Source organism: Amblyomma americanum, chromosome 9 (assembly GCF_052857255.1).
Source record: "Amblyomma americanum isolate KBUSLIRL-KWMA chromosome 9, ASM5285725v1, whole genome shotgun sequence".
In the NCBI taxonomy this organism is placed as follows: domain Eukaryota; kingdom Metazoa; phylum Arthropoda; class Arachnida; order Ixodida; family Ixodidae; genus Amblyomma; species Amblyomma americanum.
Window position 1 is genome coordinate 129158884 of NC_135505.1, and position 18095 is coordinate 129176978.

General features: G+C 44.1%; 1 protein-coding gene across 5 annotated transcripts; it reads right to left on the minus strand.

The window, feature by feature from the left end:
• Positions 1-3297: 3297 nt before the first annotated feature.
• Positions 3298-17162, minus strand: LOC144105496 (uncharacterized). 5 transcript variants are annotated; one of them, XM_077638618.1, is made up of 9 exons: positions 16888-17162; positions 13540-13701; positions 11211-11255; positions 10464-10520; positions 9416-9466; positions 8512-8559; positions 5395-5464; positions 4646-4692; positions 3298-4291 (listed from the first exon to the last, which is right to left on the minus strand). In XM_077638618.1, exons 1-9 carry the CDS (start codon positions 16915-16917, stop codon positions 4187-4189), a joined length of 615 nt encoding a protein of 204 aa, XP_077494744.1. In that variant the 5' UTR covers positions 16918-17162; the 3' UTR covers positions 3298-4186. The 5 variants fall into 5 exon arrangements, with proteins under 5 accessions (XP_077494744.1, XP_077494745.1, XP_077494747.1 ...); XM_077638619.1 differs by lacking the exon at positions 16888-17162 and adding an exon at positions 15220-15283; XM_077638621.1 differs by lacking the exon at positions 13540-13701.
• Between the last annotated feature and the right edge of the window lie 933 nt (positions 17163-18095).

Genomic DNA, 18095 nt, shown 5'->3' on the forward strand with positions numbered 1-18095 from the left:
GTAGCGCGTTGCTTCGGCTGGGTTGAGAACTACATTTTGGAAATTATAGATAATTCAAGCAGTGTTGAACTCTTTGGACTCTCACCGCACATCTTCGAGCCATCGATTAGGAGCTTCAGAACACGACGGAGCCAACGACATCGTGAAGAACGCCGGCAGCGAAAGTCAAGTCGCGACATTTTCGCGTGCTGGAAATCTCGACTGATACGTATGCTTTGCGTAGGTGCATGCGCGTGCATATCTTTTGCGTAGGTGCAAGTACAAGTGAATAATAATAATAATAATTGGTTTTTGGGGAAAGGAAATGGCGCAGTATCTGTCTCATATATCGTTGGACACCTCAACCGCGCCGTAAGGGAAGGGACAAAGGAGGGAGTGAAAGAAGAAAGGAAGAAAGAGGTGCCGTAGTGGAGGGCTCCGGAATAATTTCGACCACCTGGGGATCTTTAACGTGCACTGACATCGCACAGCACACGGGCACCTTAGCGTTTTTCCTTCATAAAAATGCAGCCGCCGCGGTAGGGTTCGAACCCGGGTACTCCGGATCAGTAGTCGCAATAATAATAATAATAATTGGTTTTTTGGGGGAAAGGAAATGGCGCAGTATCTGTCTCATATATCTTTGGACACCTGAACCGCGCCGTAAGGGAAGGGATAATGGAGGGAGTGAAAGAAGAAAGGAAGAATAGGTGCCGTAGTGGAGGGCTCCGGAATAATTTCGACCACCTGGGGATCTTTAACGTGCACTGACATCGCACAGCACACGGGCGCCTTAGCGTTTTTCCTCCATAAAAACGCAGCCGCCGCGGTCGGGTTCGAACCCGGGAACTCCGGATCAGTAGTCGAGCGCCCTAACCACTGAGCCACCGCGGCGCATAAAAAAATGAATTCGCGTCTAAACATTTTTGTGTACTGGCTGCTGCAGAAAAGCCGGACAACCAACTTTTTGTAGCGCCTGTAAACATGATCGAATTCAAATCGCCTGCATGTTTACACAAGTTGTGGGAGGTAAACCATTTGTTTGTTTATTTGTTTTTATAGTAACGTGCCTAACCGCAGCAGAAGGCCTTCTAGAACTACAAAAAAATTGCTAAACTGAATGGGTTGGAATGAGTCCACTGCTATACACTATTCCTTCTGTCGCATGTTTGGGCTACGGTTCAACCAAGAAACTTCTGCACTTATCCCCGTACGTTTTTTTGCATGCTGAACACGCTTTTGAACAATAATTATGGCTCCGTTTCGGAGCTCGCAGTGCTGCTCATCAAAACTAGTGTGTTGCGAGACATATATATGTATATATATATAGTTGCTGCTGCTGCGTACCGAGATAACAAGCACAATTATTTGTGGCAGCTATATGCGCACCGCGGTTCGGCGACTATGCCGTTCTGACTCAAGGACAAATTTTCATGAATTCTGACGCCATTGTCGATCGTCAGCCATGACCAGGCGTTCGTGAATGCAAATATTTGCATTGCTCAAGTATATACTAAGCTGTTATAATGAGTATTTTTGTTCAATAAGGTGCAGCTGCATGTGCTGTGCGCTGATGAAAGTTTAAGAGGATTGCTTGTGCTGCCAGGAGGTCCAAGAAATCAGGAAAAAGCAAAAAAGCGCCCACTGCGCAACGAGCTCAAGAGACTTGAGGGCTGTGTGCCTCAGTAAGGTAGTGCTGGAAGTGACTTTAGCTGAGCATGGATGTGAATGAGCTGGAAAAGGCTAAAAAGTTTACAAACAGGTATGAACGTAATATAACGAAACGAGAAATATTGATCCAATAAATACATTTAGTTCAGGAAGTTTCGGCACGCTGTGTACTGCCAGTTTGCCTGGTTAACGTGGAAGAGGCTGGAGGACAACAACCGACGGATTCTACCTAGATGTGTGCCGAGCGCTGTTCGAAAGAAGTACCTAGCCAAAACTGGTTTATATACAGGCTTCAAGCATTACACACAACGGCCAAACTAGACGAAAGGAAAGAGCCAGCACTGGCAGTACATAGTGTTGTTCCCCAAAGCGGGGCCCGCAGCGGAGCAAGCAAAGCAGGACGGCCAGTCAACTCTCCGTGAATAGCGTCACTTCCGCCAGTTCTTTTTTGCCGTGCCTCCACTTGGCGCTTCCGGAAGCGACGAAGGCGTGTCGGTGGCGGGTTTTTGAGAAGCGATTGGAGCTCTTTTTGCGGACAGAATCGATAAAAAATTTACATACATGATTTCCAAGGTCCCTTCTTCGCAACCACGGCGTTTCGTGCAATTTGAAAACCGTTTCAGCTTGCCTTTATGGACCAGCGGTTATCTTGTCTGCGCATAACGTGCCCTGCACAAGCCCATTTCTTCGTCTTGATTTCGACTAGCATGTCATTAACTATTTATGATACTATTGCTACTCATAACAGCTTGCTTGCGTCTACGAGAGCATTTACTTAAATCGACAGGAGCATCGAGATTTCTGTAACGGATTGTTATTACGATGACCTCTAATATGAGATAACGCCGACTTTAAAGCTGACACACTATTAAACATTGAAATAATCTTGAAAAGGCAGGATAGCGTGTGACACTACAAAGCTCAGACCCACCAGCAAGAAGGAGCTGCCGCGGTGGCTCAGTGCTTATGGTGCTCGGCTGCTGACCCGAAAGACGTGGATGCAATCCCGGCAGCAGCAGCCTCATTTCGGAAGAGGCGAAATGCTAGAGATCCGTGTACTGTGCGATGTCAACGCACGCTAAAGGGCCCAATATGGTCTAAATCATCCGGAGCCCTCCACTACGGCGTTTCTCACAGCCTAAGTCGATTTGATACGTTAAACAACATAAACCAATACAAGTGAGAAGGAAGGGCATACTGGAAGGCCTTCGGCTAATTTCGACCACCCAAGGCTTCATAATATGCACACATAGCGCACTGTATGTCGCCGCGCTTTTTCTTCGCCTCAATGGCACTACTTAAATAGCGATAAAGCTTCGATCCCGCAGCCTTCGCCTCACCGACCAAACCATAAAGCTTGGACACCTGTAGAAAATGAAGCGAAATATCTATAACGCACTAACCGAGTGTACAGGATTAGTTAGAATTAGGCTTTGATCAATGATTAAAATTGGAAGGCCTTGCTTATACGTAATAAGCAGACTTATGACTTTTAAGCTGACAACCATTTCTGACTTTTAGGGTGCAACGAAGTGAACGCACCTTAAAAGTGCACTTCCGGGCAAAGCCTTTACGCTCAAGAAAAAAAAACAACTATAATTCACCTTGGTTTATGGATCCCGAAGAAAGAACAGGGAAATAACAGAATTTTTCTTCTTTGTTCTTCTTTATTGGGTGAAACAGTGTTTTGCAATACTCACCAGCGTCAGTTTCCTTTGGCATTCCATTTAGGAATTAATATGAGATTGACAGTGCTCGCATTACTTACAACGAAATATTACACTCCACGTTGTTGCAAGGACAAGCACGTTTGGTCTCTGCACACCGTTCACCCAGGTCCTCACTGTGAGCTGTCACTATGAGCCTTGCCGTGGTCGATGTCTCTGATTTTCAGAGGCCACAGAGGTTCTTGTTCCCAGGAAGGTCCACGCTTCTTTCAAGTTTACTCTTTGGCCTGCTGTTTATCTTTTACCGCCATAGAAAAGGATACCAGGTTCATTTTCAAACCGTACCCTCTTCAAACAGGTCATAATGATTTGGCTGCGGTGTATGGCCGAGGTTGTTTTCAACTGACTTTAAGACCTTTGCGAAACAGGCGCCATGCCTCCGGCGGCAATATGTCCATTAACCAGCGAAACTTGGCTACTTCGCTTTCTGCTCTTTGCCAATCTAAATGAGCGATTGTCCGGACCTGTGGAGGATCTGTTACGGGTCCAAGTTGGACATATTTTTGGAAATGTGGCGGAGAGTTTGAAGGATGCTTCACTCCCGCCCCCGGTTGGCCCGGTATTGCACTACCTCCGGGATCGGCCTTGTCTTTCGCGCGTCTTTACTACCCTGTCTTTCTATCCCCTCTTTCAAATCTCCTATCTGCACGTGGTAGCGATTGTGGCTCGCCTTGAGCCAGTGAGCAGGCCTGTGCACTTTCCTTTCTTTTTTTCCTGACAGTAACATACAGACAGACAGACAGACAATCTAAATGTGAGTCCAGATCCTGAATCCAACCAAAGAAACTTTCGTGTGTAGGCACACTGGGTCATTTGGGGACACGGTAGCGTCTGGGCGCCAGGAAGGAAGTTGAGAGGAATCTTGTGATGGTTTCCAGTATAGCTGATGATGCCGCAAATATAATAGCGAGAACCTGAAAAAATTTAAAGCATAAGTGTTTCCAGAAATAAACAAGCAGGAAAAAAAACCAGAGCTGACTACTAGTGAAACGCATAGCCCAAAGCCAATTTTTATTGCTACGGTGGCGGCAAGAAAGCAAAGCGCTGCATTATCCTGTGTATGCGCCATCTTCTTTAGCAATGTGCTATTTTAAACAATTGTTGTTAGATTGCACCACTCAGTTTCTGCACCAAAGCTGTCCCCCTCTCATTATTACTTCTAATCAAGCGCCTTTCAAGGCAAATCTGCTTCAAGAAAAATTAAGTAATACAGCCTCGAGTTTGCAGTTGCTTTACAAGATACAGCTTTTCATTTCAACAATGCTTACCGGTGTCACTGCATCCCAGATGCCAGTTTGTGAACAGGTGGCAGTTGCCAAGGAGATAAATCAAAAGAGGAGCAATCAATGCAGTATATTAGGAACTGATCTCCTTAGGTTGCACTTGGAAAGTTCCTGTACATTGAGGACATGCGCTCACTGAGTCTTTAAAACTGATCTGGTCGTAACATTTTTTTTTTTGTAGAAACAAACTTCTTTTTCTTCTGAACGAGGCTGTTTACTCTCACCGGCAATTACACCCAACACAACGAATGTCAGATGATGTGAAGACAACCTTCACGCGAAAATGTTCTTCCCATGCAAGGCATTCGTGTTCAAGTATTTCTAATGTGAAATTCAAATTTTTAGCGTTAACCACATACCTAAGATATTTGCGGAAATAAGGTAAAGAATGCTAAGAGATGAACAACATACCCTTTTTAACTTAATGAATAACCTAAACTTGTGGGTTGCTAATTTTATAGAGAATCGTAAAGAATGAACATTATTGGCTATCTAATAACATATGCTTTGTTTATAGTATGCGCATTAAAGAGTACTCTTCCAAGAAAATATATCTAAGAATAAAGATGCTTCAAAAGATTTGACTTCAGCACCGTTTTCCAAAATAAAACACGCTCAAAAGATATGACTACACGTTTTCAAACGCTAACAGAACCAGTGCTCATATGAAGCATTGGTTATGATGAATAAACTGGAAGACTGAAGTAATACATGCCAGTGAGAATAGTTGACTACCTTAAGGTCCGGTGCATTTCTCCGTTCCTTTCTTGCGGGGGTCAGTAGCGTGCACCTCTCGGCTGAAACCTGCAAAATTTACATTCCCTTTCAACCAATAATGGTAGCTTTTTCAACTGTCAATACAAGCCCATAAAAAAAAGAGTAATAAAATCCAGCACCAAAAGTGGCGGTGCGATATCACCTACGATAGGGATACGGAAAAGAGCAAGCAAAAAAAATAGACATGCGATAATTCGATGTGTTGCGACCCATCTGCATTACAAATGTTGGTTATTAAATGCCCTTTTACATTGATCGCCCTTTCATTACGCTTTTAAACTTCATTTCGCTCTCGCTGTTCCGTTTCGTTACTGCTTGGGCGTCGGGTAGGTAGAACCTTCTGAAAATGCATTCGAGCTTTTTGGTGTGGGTATCACGAGCTTCAATGATGTACTACATCTCACACTATCTCTTCCTGTATTTCGTTTTATGCCAAATCAATGAGGAATGCCTTGTGCAGTTATGCTAATGATTCAGGGGTTCTCACATGCCAGAAGACTGGGTTATTAGGCAGGCTGTTGTGGATGGCTTCACGCTAATAAGCACAACCTGTTCCTCAGCCTAATGAGTACCGATTTCTGCACTCTACTGCTGTGACTTTCATTGAAACTTGATTTTCGTTCTGGAGCGCGGTGACTTGCGACTTCAAATTAGGCACCAACTGAAGAAATTCTTGAAGACTTGAAAGCGACATTTATTTACATTCTGAAAGTAATCTCCGTGATATTTGCTAATGTTATTACGAAGATTACCTTTACGAACATTATCGGTAGCACTATATTGCTATTATGGGTGGTATACACATTGAAGGGTTGAATTTCGGTCGCCCTTCATTATTAATGTGAAAGCATTATAGGCCTCATGAGAGCAAAACCCGTCACTGGAAGTTTGCAGATCGGGTCCGCAGATTGTGTCCGCAAAATGTGTTCACATGAAGAGGTACGTCTCATGTGTTAGATTTGATTGTGTGATGATAGGGTCGTAAGCACTAAAGCAAATGAATAAACTTGTTATAATGAAGTTACATGTGATGAACCATGCGTTGCATAAGTAGCGATGCCGTCATCCAGGGGTCATGTGACTACTGTTAAGTGAATAACGCTGATTTGTGAAAATTAAAAAAATGCTCTGGCTCAACTCGGCTGAGCCAGGTTATGCGATTCGAAAGGCAACATAACCAGTTGCGATGTCGACAAGGGAGGCGTTGGCAGCATTCGCTGACATTTTCCGCTTGAAATACTCTCTTTGCCTGTTCAGCTGCTTCTCCAGATGTACCTCGCCTTCTTCATCGCTCTTATCAACTCGACGAGCCCGTTTTCGCGTCTTATCTCTAGCCAACGCGGCTTCGCGACCCTCTCTCATAGATATCGCTAGAAGCAGCCCTGCGCCTCCAATGCTCAGTCGAAGAACTCATCCAGGTGAGTAAATATGGCGCCATGTGTCTGCCGTGCCATCGAGCGATAGAGAGCGAATCATGTGGTTAGTCACATTACACAACTGGCGAGAGCGAGTGCTCGGAGCGGCGGGACAAACGGTAAGAACTGGGACGTCACGTGGTATGACGTCACAGCCACACCTTCGGTGAGCTTCCAGATAGAGGTCAAATCCAAGAGTCATTTGACCTCCATCTTTGCATGCGAGAAGTGGAGCTTTTCGCTCCAAAAAGCGATGACGTTGTGATAAGCGTCAGTTTACAATGATGACTTAAGGGTAATGCGACAGTGTCACATGACAACGAACTTGAAAAGTTATGTCACTCAAGGCCCATATGATAAGCGTCATGTGACAACGAACTTAGGAAAGTTTAACGTCATTCAAAGTCACATGATAGTGTCATGTGACAACTAAGAAAATTTCCAACTTCATTAAAGTCGCGTGATAGTGTACAAACGAAGCACCTGATCACCGCGATCCAATGCAGCAGACTGAAGTGCCCTAATTTTTTTTTGTCACGAAGGATGCGCTGAAAAGTTGCTTTTTCGGCGGTCCTTAAAGTGAACATCTCTGTCAGAGACTGTATATGATCTCTTCAAGGATTATGTGTACACAATGCCACGGCTCTAAACATATTCTCCAGAAAGCTGAAAATGAAACCACAACAAATCTATATGCGAGTACATACAACAATACGACTGCTTCCTCTAAGTATTCCAGAAGTGCCAAATTTAAACACATCAAAATGCGCCATCTGGACCGGCTGCAGCAACTGCCAAATAGCAGCTTGGGAATGATTTGACGGGTTTAGTAATTTAGCCCTCTTTCCTGTAGCTGTCGATTCGACTGCTTTGGAAGGCAATGCTTTATTGTGCATCAAGATTTCATATAATGTGTGTGTTTGTATTCGGCTTTGGTACCTAATTTCCCTGATTGAAGTAAACTATTCAAGCGCACGAACTTTACCAGTAGTGAAATCAATGTGCAGGGCAAGGTCGATGAAGAAATCAGTAGTGAGGAAGCAATGTGATGTTTTATCGTAACTGCTGGCACTTTAAATGATGCTGTTTGGGTCTAGTTGTTTAGCTCAATGCTTTCTAGTTTTCATACTCAGGCACCGCAAACGCGTTGTGCTACCGAATTATTCTAGCTTTGCACACATACGAGGTGATGGGCTTTCCCGACTTAGTCGTGAAATTTCTTTCTCGCCGTTATCACAAAAGCAATGGCTTTAACCACAGCAGCATTCCATCCACCGATTCTGTTTGTGCGAACTCTGAATCCACGTTTGACATCAGCCAAGGCCAAATAAATGACATGGAGTAAGATCGACGATTGTGATATTCGTGCCTGACGTTGAAGATCAACACGCACAGAGAAAAGACTTGGAACGCAGTAACATGGCGGTGTATTTGGTCGTCCTACCTTTACGCTTCGTCTTTGCGGGAATAGAGCATTTATAACTGACCATTTCAAAACACAACTCAATCATGAGAATTCCGCCACTTCACCAACAAAGGTAACCATAGCACTGGCCAGCGGGTGGTGGATTCAAAACGCTTTTGGTACCAAGACGGGACAATTAATCCGCAACAAGTTGAACATAAATTTGTCGCCATGAAACGCCAAAAGCTCCTTACCTCGGTACCAATATGCTGACTTGTGAAATTTTCGTCGGCCGGCAGCGACTGGAAGTAATACAAGCGAGAGTTTGTAAGATTTTCGAAGTATTTAACCAACGTTCAGTACAACTTTTTCTTTTATTCGAGAAGAGCGCCATGAGGCGTAACTTGAGAAAGGGGGAACGAATGCAGGAGGTAGAGAGTTAAAAGAAGGAGTGAAGACCTGTTTCGCTGAGGTAGTCGCAGAGGTTCTCGGTGGAGTGATGGTTAGTTTGGCGCCGCGGTGGCTGAGTGGTTATGGCGCTCGGCTGCTGACCCGAAAGGCGCGGGTTCGATTCCGTATGCAGAGGCCGAATTTCGATGGTCCCGGCCTTGGCGGTCGAATTTAGATGGAGGCTAAATTCTAGAGGCCCGTGTACTGTTGCGATGCCAGTGCACGTTAAAGAACCCCAGGTGGTAGAAGTTTGTGGAGCCCTTCACTACGGCGTCCCTCAAAGCCTGAGTAACTTTGGGACGTTAAACATCCATAAAGCATAAATTATGTTCATAGTCCGCTTCAGATTGTTCCATTCGAGGTTCCATCGCAGGTCCACCTGCCTGAGGAGCCGTTTTCTAATAGGAGCCGCCGCTGGGCACGTCCACAAGATCTGTCAGCAACTGACAGGTGACCTCACAGTGGCCGTGCAACGGGCATTTGTGATGTACGACAATACCTCATCTAACTGCTTACCTAACTTATTTTTCCCATCTAACAATACCTCATCTAACTGCTTATCTAACTTCTTTTCCCCATCTATGCTAGAAAGAAGTTTACTAAAGTGGCGTTTTCCCGAAAAAAGTAAGTACCAAAGTGGACGGACTTTTTTTTACCCCAGAGGGAGTGCCAAAAAAAATTTACCGCTGTAAAATGAGAGCTTCTTACCTTTTCGTCTGTGTGTTGTCTTGTGGTGGAGGTTTCATCAGCAGGCTGGGCCTGGAAGTAAACCAAGCGAGGTATTGCACGAGCTCTGAAGTATTTAAAGAGCCTCTACAAGAAGTTAGCATAGATATGAGGGAGGAGCCGCCGGGATGGTTCAGTGGATATGGCGCTCGGCTGCGGAACCGAAAGATGCGGGTTTGGTCCCAGCTGCGGTGGTCGAATTTTTATGGAGGCGAAATTCTAAAGGCCCGTGTACTGTGTAATGTCAGATCACGTTAAATAACCCCAGACGGTCGAAACATCCGGAGCCCTTCATTACGGCGTTCCTCACAGCCTGATTCACAAAGAACACAGCGCGAAATGCGGGGGAAAAATAGAAACAAACACCCGTGAAACATTAACCAACTAGCCCAAACTAGAGTTCTCCTCATAGGCTCAGTCGCTTTGGGACGTTAAACACCCAGAACCATAAACCATGTTTATAGTTCAGTTCACATAGTCATAGTCAAGGTTCCACCGCAGGTCCACGTGCCAGAAGAGCCGTTTCCCAACAGGAGCCGTCGCTGGGCACGTCCTCAGCAAGACCAGCCAGCAACTGGCAGGTGACCTTACTGTGGCCGTGCACCGCACATTTGTGATGTACTATCACGGTGGAAAGAAACGCGAACAACGCTGCGCCTACGCACTCCGCTGTTTGAATTTCTTTTCATCGCGCTTTTAACAGGGTGGTAAGAATATGACGTTACAGTTGTTCTAGAATGCATCAAGGATGACTCCAACGTATTTTTGCTACCAGCGAAGTAAAAACGCGATGAAGAGAAATACGAACAGCGGATCGCGTAGGCGCCGCTCTGTTCGCGTTTATTTCCATCGTGACAGTACGACAATACCTCATCTAACTGTTTATCTATTTTCTTTTCCCCATCCAAATCAGAAGGAAGTTCGCTAATGTGGCGTTTCCCCAAAAGAAGTATCAAAATGGATGTATTTTTTTTTACCGCATAGGGAGTGCGAAAAAATTTACCGCTGGAAAATGAGGAGAGCTTCTTACCTTTCCGTCCATGCCTTGTCTTGTGGCGGAGGTTTCAACAGCAGGCTGGGCCTGGAACTAAAACAAGCGCGGTATTGCGCCAGTTCTGAAGTATTTAAAGAACCTATACAAGAAAGTAGTACAGATATGATGGCTACCGAAATAGAAGAATTCAGCGCAGTTATGGATTCCGCGATACTGCTGAATTCTAATGTATAATCTGAAAAAATATGAATAAGAATTTTCGAGGGCGTAACGGTGGCTCAGTGGTTAGTGTGTTCTGCTGCTGACCCGAAAGATCTCGGACGCGGTGGTCGCATTTCGTTGGAGGCGAAAGTCGAGATGAATGTGTACTGTGGAATGTCAGGTCACGTTAGAGAATCCAAGGCGGTGTAAACTACGTGGAGTCATCCACTACCTATTCCCTTACAGCCAGAGTCCCTTTGGGACGTTAAGTTCTATAAACCAATTTGAGAAATTTTGAAGGTTTGGCACATCTTCTTTGGAAACCAGATGAACATTTGTGCCAAAGATGTTCCATCAAAAGTGTTCATTTCGGTGTATACAAAACACGTTCACTCGGCAGAGGGCCGATCAAAAAGCAGATTGAGGGAACTCGTGAAGGGAAAGTTTTGGGAGAAAAATGTCGTCAATGGATAGAGGCCACGACATAGCAAAGAAAAAAAGAAACACCGATCGCGCAAACAAAAGGAGAAAAGGTGATCGAGGACATAATTACTAATTGGAGAAAAAATATCAACGGTTTACCTTAATATCAATTCCAGTCCACCTTCTGCATTCCCCAATATGCCACTGCGAAAGAAAGAAGAAAAGTTTGAGTCACTGGTATGTTAAATGGCACATCCGAGGTCGCATTACCGTCCTCGTTGTAGCAATCACATTCCGCTTTTGAAACACACACACTTTAGTTCGTGGCGAAAATATTCTCCATATCTTGCTGACGTAGGAATGAGCTTCCAGCAAAAGGCACTCGCACCCTGTGGTCCTTGCAATGCTGTTCAGTTCAACAGATGACACAACTGTTCGTCCACAATGCTTGTATGTTTCAAAATCTGAATGTGCTAAATTTACTTGCATGTTCTAAAATGCAGTTTTGCATTATGAATTGAAGCTACCTTTCTTAATAGTAGCTTCATTAAGAAGGTGTTCTCAAAGAGTCGAAAAAAGAAAGAGACGTTGTTTCATATGTTGCTCTTATGACGTCCACAAAGAAGGGAGCTCAAGAGCGGTGACCGGATATTCCAGGTGGGGCAGGAACAGGACTGTTCTTGAATATGATTATACCTAAGTGACTTCGGCAAGCATCATGCAGATCGTGTTTTATTGACTGTTTTCACTGAAAAGCACGTATGTAAAGCCTTTACAGAATTGGTGGAGAGTTCGTCAGGAGCACCTCTCTGCTTTGTTTACACGTTTTGAGCACACCACAGTGCTGGTGCTGGAAAGGTCACCCGACTTTTGAGAGAAGTATAAAATGTCGCCATATTATGCAGTGTATTTTGGCATGCGGTGGTCGAAACGAACGAATAACACCCATTTTTTGTTAAATTTGCATGTTTCACTAAATGAAAAGTTCAACTCACGTGTAATGGTGGTAGTGCTACCTGTTAGAAATACTGTCCATAGGCTGATCAGTTGAGAATAGTATTGCCAATGTACTGTGTTGTGTAAATAATACAGGGCGCAATATTCCAGTCTTTCTCACGCGACCATTTAAGGGCCTTCACTTATTTTTCTTTGGCGATTGGGTATTATGAACCGCATGGTTTAACTTTGCCTTTTGATTATATTTTGAAAATTTTAAGAGAAATAATTTCACTGTTCCGTGCCGTTCTGCTATCTGTATATATCCGCAGCCACATCTGACCGCTACGGGGTTGCTGGTTGCCAATGAAATGCGGCTGCAGGCACTTGCGTCTGGTTTGAGCAGCCTTATTCTAATTCTTAAAACTATCGCAGTGCTTTAAACATGAGTTTAAAGGTTGCTGTATCTTTGTATCACTTTATGCCCTTCGGAGCAGTCTTCTCGAATTGAACTTACTGTTCATCACTGGTTTCTTGGTTTGGAGGCACCGCTTACCAAAAAAAAAAACATTGTTTACATCTCGCAGAAGTGCATTTGAGAAATCTTCTCTCAGGAGCAATTTTGGGCATATATTTATTTCAGCAAGACGCTTTCTGCTGCGGCAAGAAAAAAATTCGCGGTGGTATAGCTCTGGTTAAACCTGGAGTGACGCGATAGCTACAGCTGGCCGAGTGGAACTTAGTCACGTGAGCAACCACGTGACGAACCACGTGATCAGCCACGGCGCCGCGCCGCCGGCAGCTGCTCCGCACCACGTGATCAACAACATGACAGCGTGGCGGCGCAGCCACAGAGTGGCGCGCCGCCACGCTGAAGGCTTGAAATGCTACCGTAATGTAGCTATCGCTACAAAATTATTATCAATAAAATGCTGCGAACTGAACCTTTAGGCCTCAGTAACTTTAATGATTAACAATGCTGAACTTGATCCGAAATATGTTTGATACCAACGGTGTCTCACTGCCTTTGGCGACGAATAAGGTTTGTTTAAGCGGTGACTTCAAACATTGGAGCTTCTTGTGTTACGTGCCTCTAAAGTTGTGGTAGTGACTGATGAATTACAAATCAGTGCGGAGCAACATCACCACCGTATGAACTGTGATTACATCTTGGTTGACCACTCTCTGCAGCATTATGCGCCACACGACTGACGGGTCCTGCAGAGCTGTAGTCGCCTAAGATGCCTACAGTAACTTGAAAAAAACCAGTCACAAAAGGCAAGGGACAAGAGAAGGAGTGTACACGCCACAACGACTGGTGTGGCGTGTACACTCCTTCTCTTGTCCCATGTCTTTTGTGACTGGTTTTTTTCAAGTTACTATGAACCAACTGGCCCGCATTTCAACCCTTATGCCTACAGTAGGCACACTTTTTTGTACATTTCGCAGATTTCAATGCGTTTGTCTTAGCAAAAACATACAATGCTCATAAAACCGGCGTCAGCCCAACTGTATGAAAAAAAAGCTTCATGAAGTGCGCAGTTGTGCCTACCTTAGTTTCCTCTCTGGGGACCAGGTAACTGCAGTACGGACAGCGAATAGGTCTCTTCCGGCATACCTTTCGGTGTGAAGCCGCATCGTTTGGCTTGAATTCCCCTTTGCAGTAACCACATATTTTAATTGGTAGTGTTGCCGAATTTTTTGAATTTACATACTGCAACGAGAAACGAGACAGAATTACGAATGGGAGGAAGCAGCAATTTCAGAACAAAACTGAGAACTGTCATAACAGGATTATCAAGGAATAGGGCTATTAAAATTAGCTCTATCTCGGCTTAAGCAAGAAATATCGACGACAGCCCACAAGACCATTGAAGTTGCGCACCTAAAATGCGGGAGCTTAGAATTACCACATTTAATAGTTCCACAAGTTGTTATTGCCCTAACAGTGATGGAAAAGGAACGGGTGAGATATATGAAGCAATACACATAAAAAATCCAGAGCCAAGTAAAATCCAGACAAATAATGCCAAAGTAATTGAAGGAGATTCCTCACACTCAAATTACCAGAAGTTCTTCATAAAACCACAATATCGCGCGTGGAATTCAAAATATATCCTATATTGGAGAAACGGTCACTCCGAACAGGCAAATAATAATAATAATAATAATAATAATAATAATAATAATAATAATAATAATAATAATAATAATAATAATAATAATAATAATAATAATAATAATTATTATTATTATTATTAAATGGTTTTGGGGGAAATGAAATGGCGCAGTATCTGTCTCATATATCGTTGGACACCTGAACCGCGCCGTAAGGGAAGGGACAAGGGAGGGAGTGAAAGAAGAAGGGAAGAAGGAGGTGCCGTAGTGGAGGGCTCCGGAATAATTTTGACCACCTGGGGATCTTTAACGTGCGCTGACATCGCACAGCACACGGGCGCCTTAGCGTTTTTCCTCCATAAAAACGTAGCCGCCGCGGTCGGGTTCGAACCCGGGAACTCCGGATCAGTAGTCGAGCGCCCTAACAACTGACCCCCCGCGGCGGGAGGCAAATAGTTCAGGTGTCCAACGATATATGAGACAGATACTGCGCCATTTCCTTTCCCCCAAAACCAATTATTATGATTATAACAGGCAACTTCAGAGAAGAAAGAACGATGACGATTTAATTCCAAACCCAGAGGCTTTATCCACAAAAAAAAACCGCCAAAGCCGCTTGATTTTGTACAGTTTTGAATAATCGGCACAATCGGTGTGCGTGTTTTGGGTTGAGATTACGGTTGTTACGATTCAACGCCCGAAGATTTGGCTTCTGTTCCCAGCCAAATAGGAATGTGTCATACTTAACTCATTTGGATACCTCTCGGTATGCAGTAAAAATGAGTTGTGCGTAGACAGCTTTCTTGAGGTCTACCTTCGGGTGTCAAATTCGCTCTGAGACGCCGACAACGAGACTACCTTTTAAACTTGCGGAACCAACTTTGATTGCGGCAGGTCGCGTCGCATTAATGGTACGCAGTGCTGCAGTGACACTTGATTAGTATTCGATTAACGCCAATTTGCCCCAAGCTTCTGGCACGTCCTCGAGCCAGTTTCATCAACCTGTATGAAGCATGAAGTTCGTTTTGCCAGCAATCTTCATGAACGAAATTTCTAGCGTGCAGGAAAAATATGTTCCATTTTTAAGCCTCACACATGAACCAAGGCCACCTACCTCCTGGTTTGAGGTCATATTTACACACTGCGGTGACCGCTGCGGAGTAGCGCTTACTGAAACAGGCTTTTGCGGCGACCGATGGCTGAAAAAGTTTTTACTAATTATTTTGCTGGATTGGTCCTGGTAATCCTTTTCGTACGATGACAGAGATTTGTCAAGAGGTTCCTCAAGTAACGAAGACCATGAAGATCGTTCTTTTGATGGTTCATAAGTGCTAAAATTGTTTTTTTTTGCACTACTCTGATTGACACAGCGACAGTTTTGTAACTGCTTACACTATTCTGAAAACATAATATTAATAATAATAATAATAATAATAATAATAATAATAATAATAATAATAATAATAGGTTTTGGGGGAAAGGAAATGGCGCAGTATCTGTCTCATATATCGTTGGACACCTGATCCGCGCCGTAAGGGAAGAGATAAAGGAGGGAGTGAAAGAAGAATGGAAGAGGTGCCGTAGTGGAGGGCTCCGGAATAATTTCGACCACCTGGGGATCTTTAACGTGCACTGACATCGCACAGCACACGGGCGCCTTAGCGTCTCGACTCCATCGAAACACAGCCGCCACGGTCGGGTTCGAACCCGGAAACTCCGGATCAGTAGCCGAGCGCCCTAATCACTGAGCCACCGCGGCGGGTCTGGAAACATGCCAAAAACTTCAATATTGTTGTGACGTTAAGAATTTTATGACCAGCGCAACATTGAAGAGGAGCTTACAACAAGACACAAAAATTTAGTTTTAAGGAATTTTTTTTCTCTTTTTGAGAGTTTAGTTATGATTACGTTGTTTGGTAACTAGTTTTCACTCCGGGAGATTGAATACAGGGCGCAGATATGTGGTTCCGATCGTTCCATTAGCTTCTAAATTTCCCAGCTTGCACTCATGTGTAAGCTGGGTTATTAGATGCACGATGGGCTTTTTGACACATTGCGTGGCTTTGACGGTGATGGACTTGTGAAATGTGGGGATGTGTTGCGCAGATAACTACAGTCTTTTGATTTCCGAAAAAAAAACAGAGTTTGTCAGTACTAGCGGAAAGCAGCGAATAACAGGAGACTTAACTGAATCCCTACTAGCAGCGCCGTGCGATAGGTGAGAGAACTGAATTTGAGTATGGTTTTGTTTTAGTCTTCTGGGCTTTAACGTCACAAAGTGACTAAGACTATGAGGGACGCCGTTCTAGTGTGCTCCAGACAATTTCGACGTCAATGGGTTCATTTACGTACTCTGACATCGCACTCAACAAGAGCCTCTAGCACTCCAGCTCTAATGAGAGGCGGTGAATTTCAGAATTATTCGAAATAGTAGGGCACTGATTCATTACTTCTACACACGACATAAGTCCAGAAAACTGGAATGTTCTGTGTCTGAAATTAATCTCTTTGGATTAGCAAGCATAATGACAACCGCTATGCCATCTCTAACCACCATATTTCAAAATATGGTTGCAAGAGGTATTGATTTAAATTATTGGAAACAAAGAGCATTAATTACAAAACTCGTGCTGATTTTGGCTGTGATTTATGTCTAACTTTTAATCACGAAATATCACAGAGTGGGAACCTATGACAAGCCGTAGAGTTGAAGAGCCCGGCACTTTTGAAATGCGAAGGTCCATCCTGAGCACGTCTTGGCAATTACAAAAAAAGTACTCACGAAATTCTTTGCACAGTGAGCTTCTGCCATTGCACGGTTATACTGTTCTCGTAGACCGGCTTGTGCATTCGAAATCCTGTCCACTTGAGAGCCTTGTGCATAGGTACGAACACTACTTCAATGAACCTCGAAACTCGCCGGCAGGTCAAGATGGCGCTGCGACACTTCTCATGGGAACGTGGCACAACTATAGGAGCGAGATAAGAAGCGTGTCTGTCACTCGCCGTCCTGGCCCGTCGACAAGCTCCGTTCTGGTCTACTCGTTCCTCGCTGCCGGGAAGTAAAAGAAATACGAGTAGACAGGAAGCGCGACAACGCAGCGCACCGGAAGCAGTTCATCCCGTCACGTCATTGGAGAGTGATGCATCGAATAACGTGTAGATGGCGACACTTGTATGAGAACAGGGACGTTCGAAGAAGTCAAAACTGTTAGCAGTGGGTGCCGGCCAGTGATACCACTACAGTACGTGTAAAAGGGAATCTCTACTGGTGTGACCTTAAGGTTCACATTTTTTTTTTTGTAAAAGTCACTTTGTGTGTATGCATTCTGACAAAACTGTGTTGCCACCTGCTATAATTTTTTGGCCAGACGAAAATAATCATAAATAAAAGAAAATAAAACCTGTAACTATAGCCAGTGCATTAGGTCGCAACAAAATATTCGGCTGAAGTGCAAGAAACTTAAAATTATAGTTGCAGAAACTGTTGCTACGGATGGACTTTTGAGCTTTCCATAGTCACTCTAATTAGCCTAAATATAGTGACCTCTGCAAAATGAACCTTAAAAATTTTGATGCGTTGAACTGCATTTGCTTGTGTTAGTTTAAATCCTCAACTAACCGCAGAATCTGTAGCCTGTCTGCGGATTTGTGTATGCCGTCGTATATTTGACTGCATCACACATTCCTGGAGCCTATTTAAAATTTTTTTAAGTTCTAAAATTGCGTGTCACTTCCGCTATGGACAAGGGTGAAAGTCGAATTTCGATGGAGAAATTCACGAGGCGCGTGTACTATGCGATATAAGTGCACGTTATAGAAACCCAGGTGGTCGAGATTTTTGGAGCCCTTCACTGCGGTTTCTTTCAAAGCCTGAATCGCTTTGCGACGTTAAACCCCCATAAACCATAAATTAGGCATCATAATATCCGGTTTTACTACCGCTTTTATTTTGTTGATATATGATTTCTATTTTCCTCGTCGCCTTTC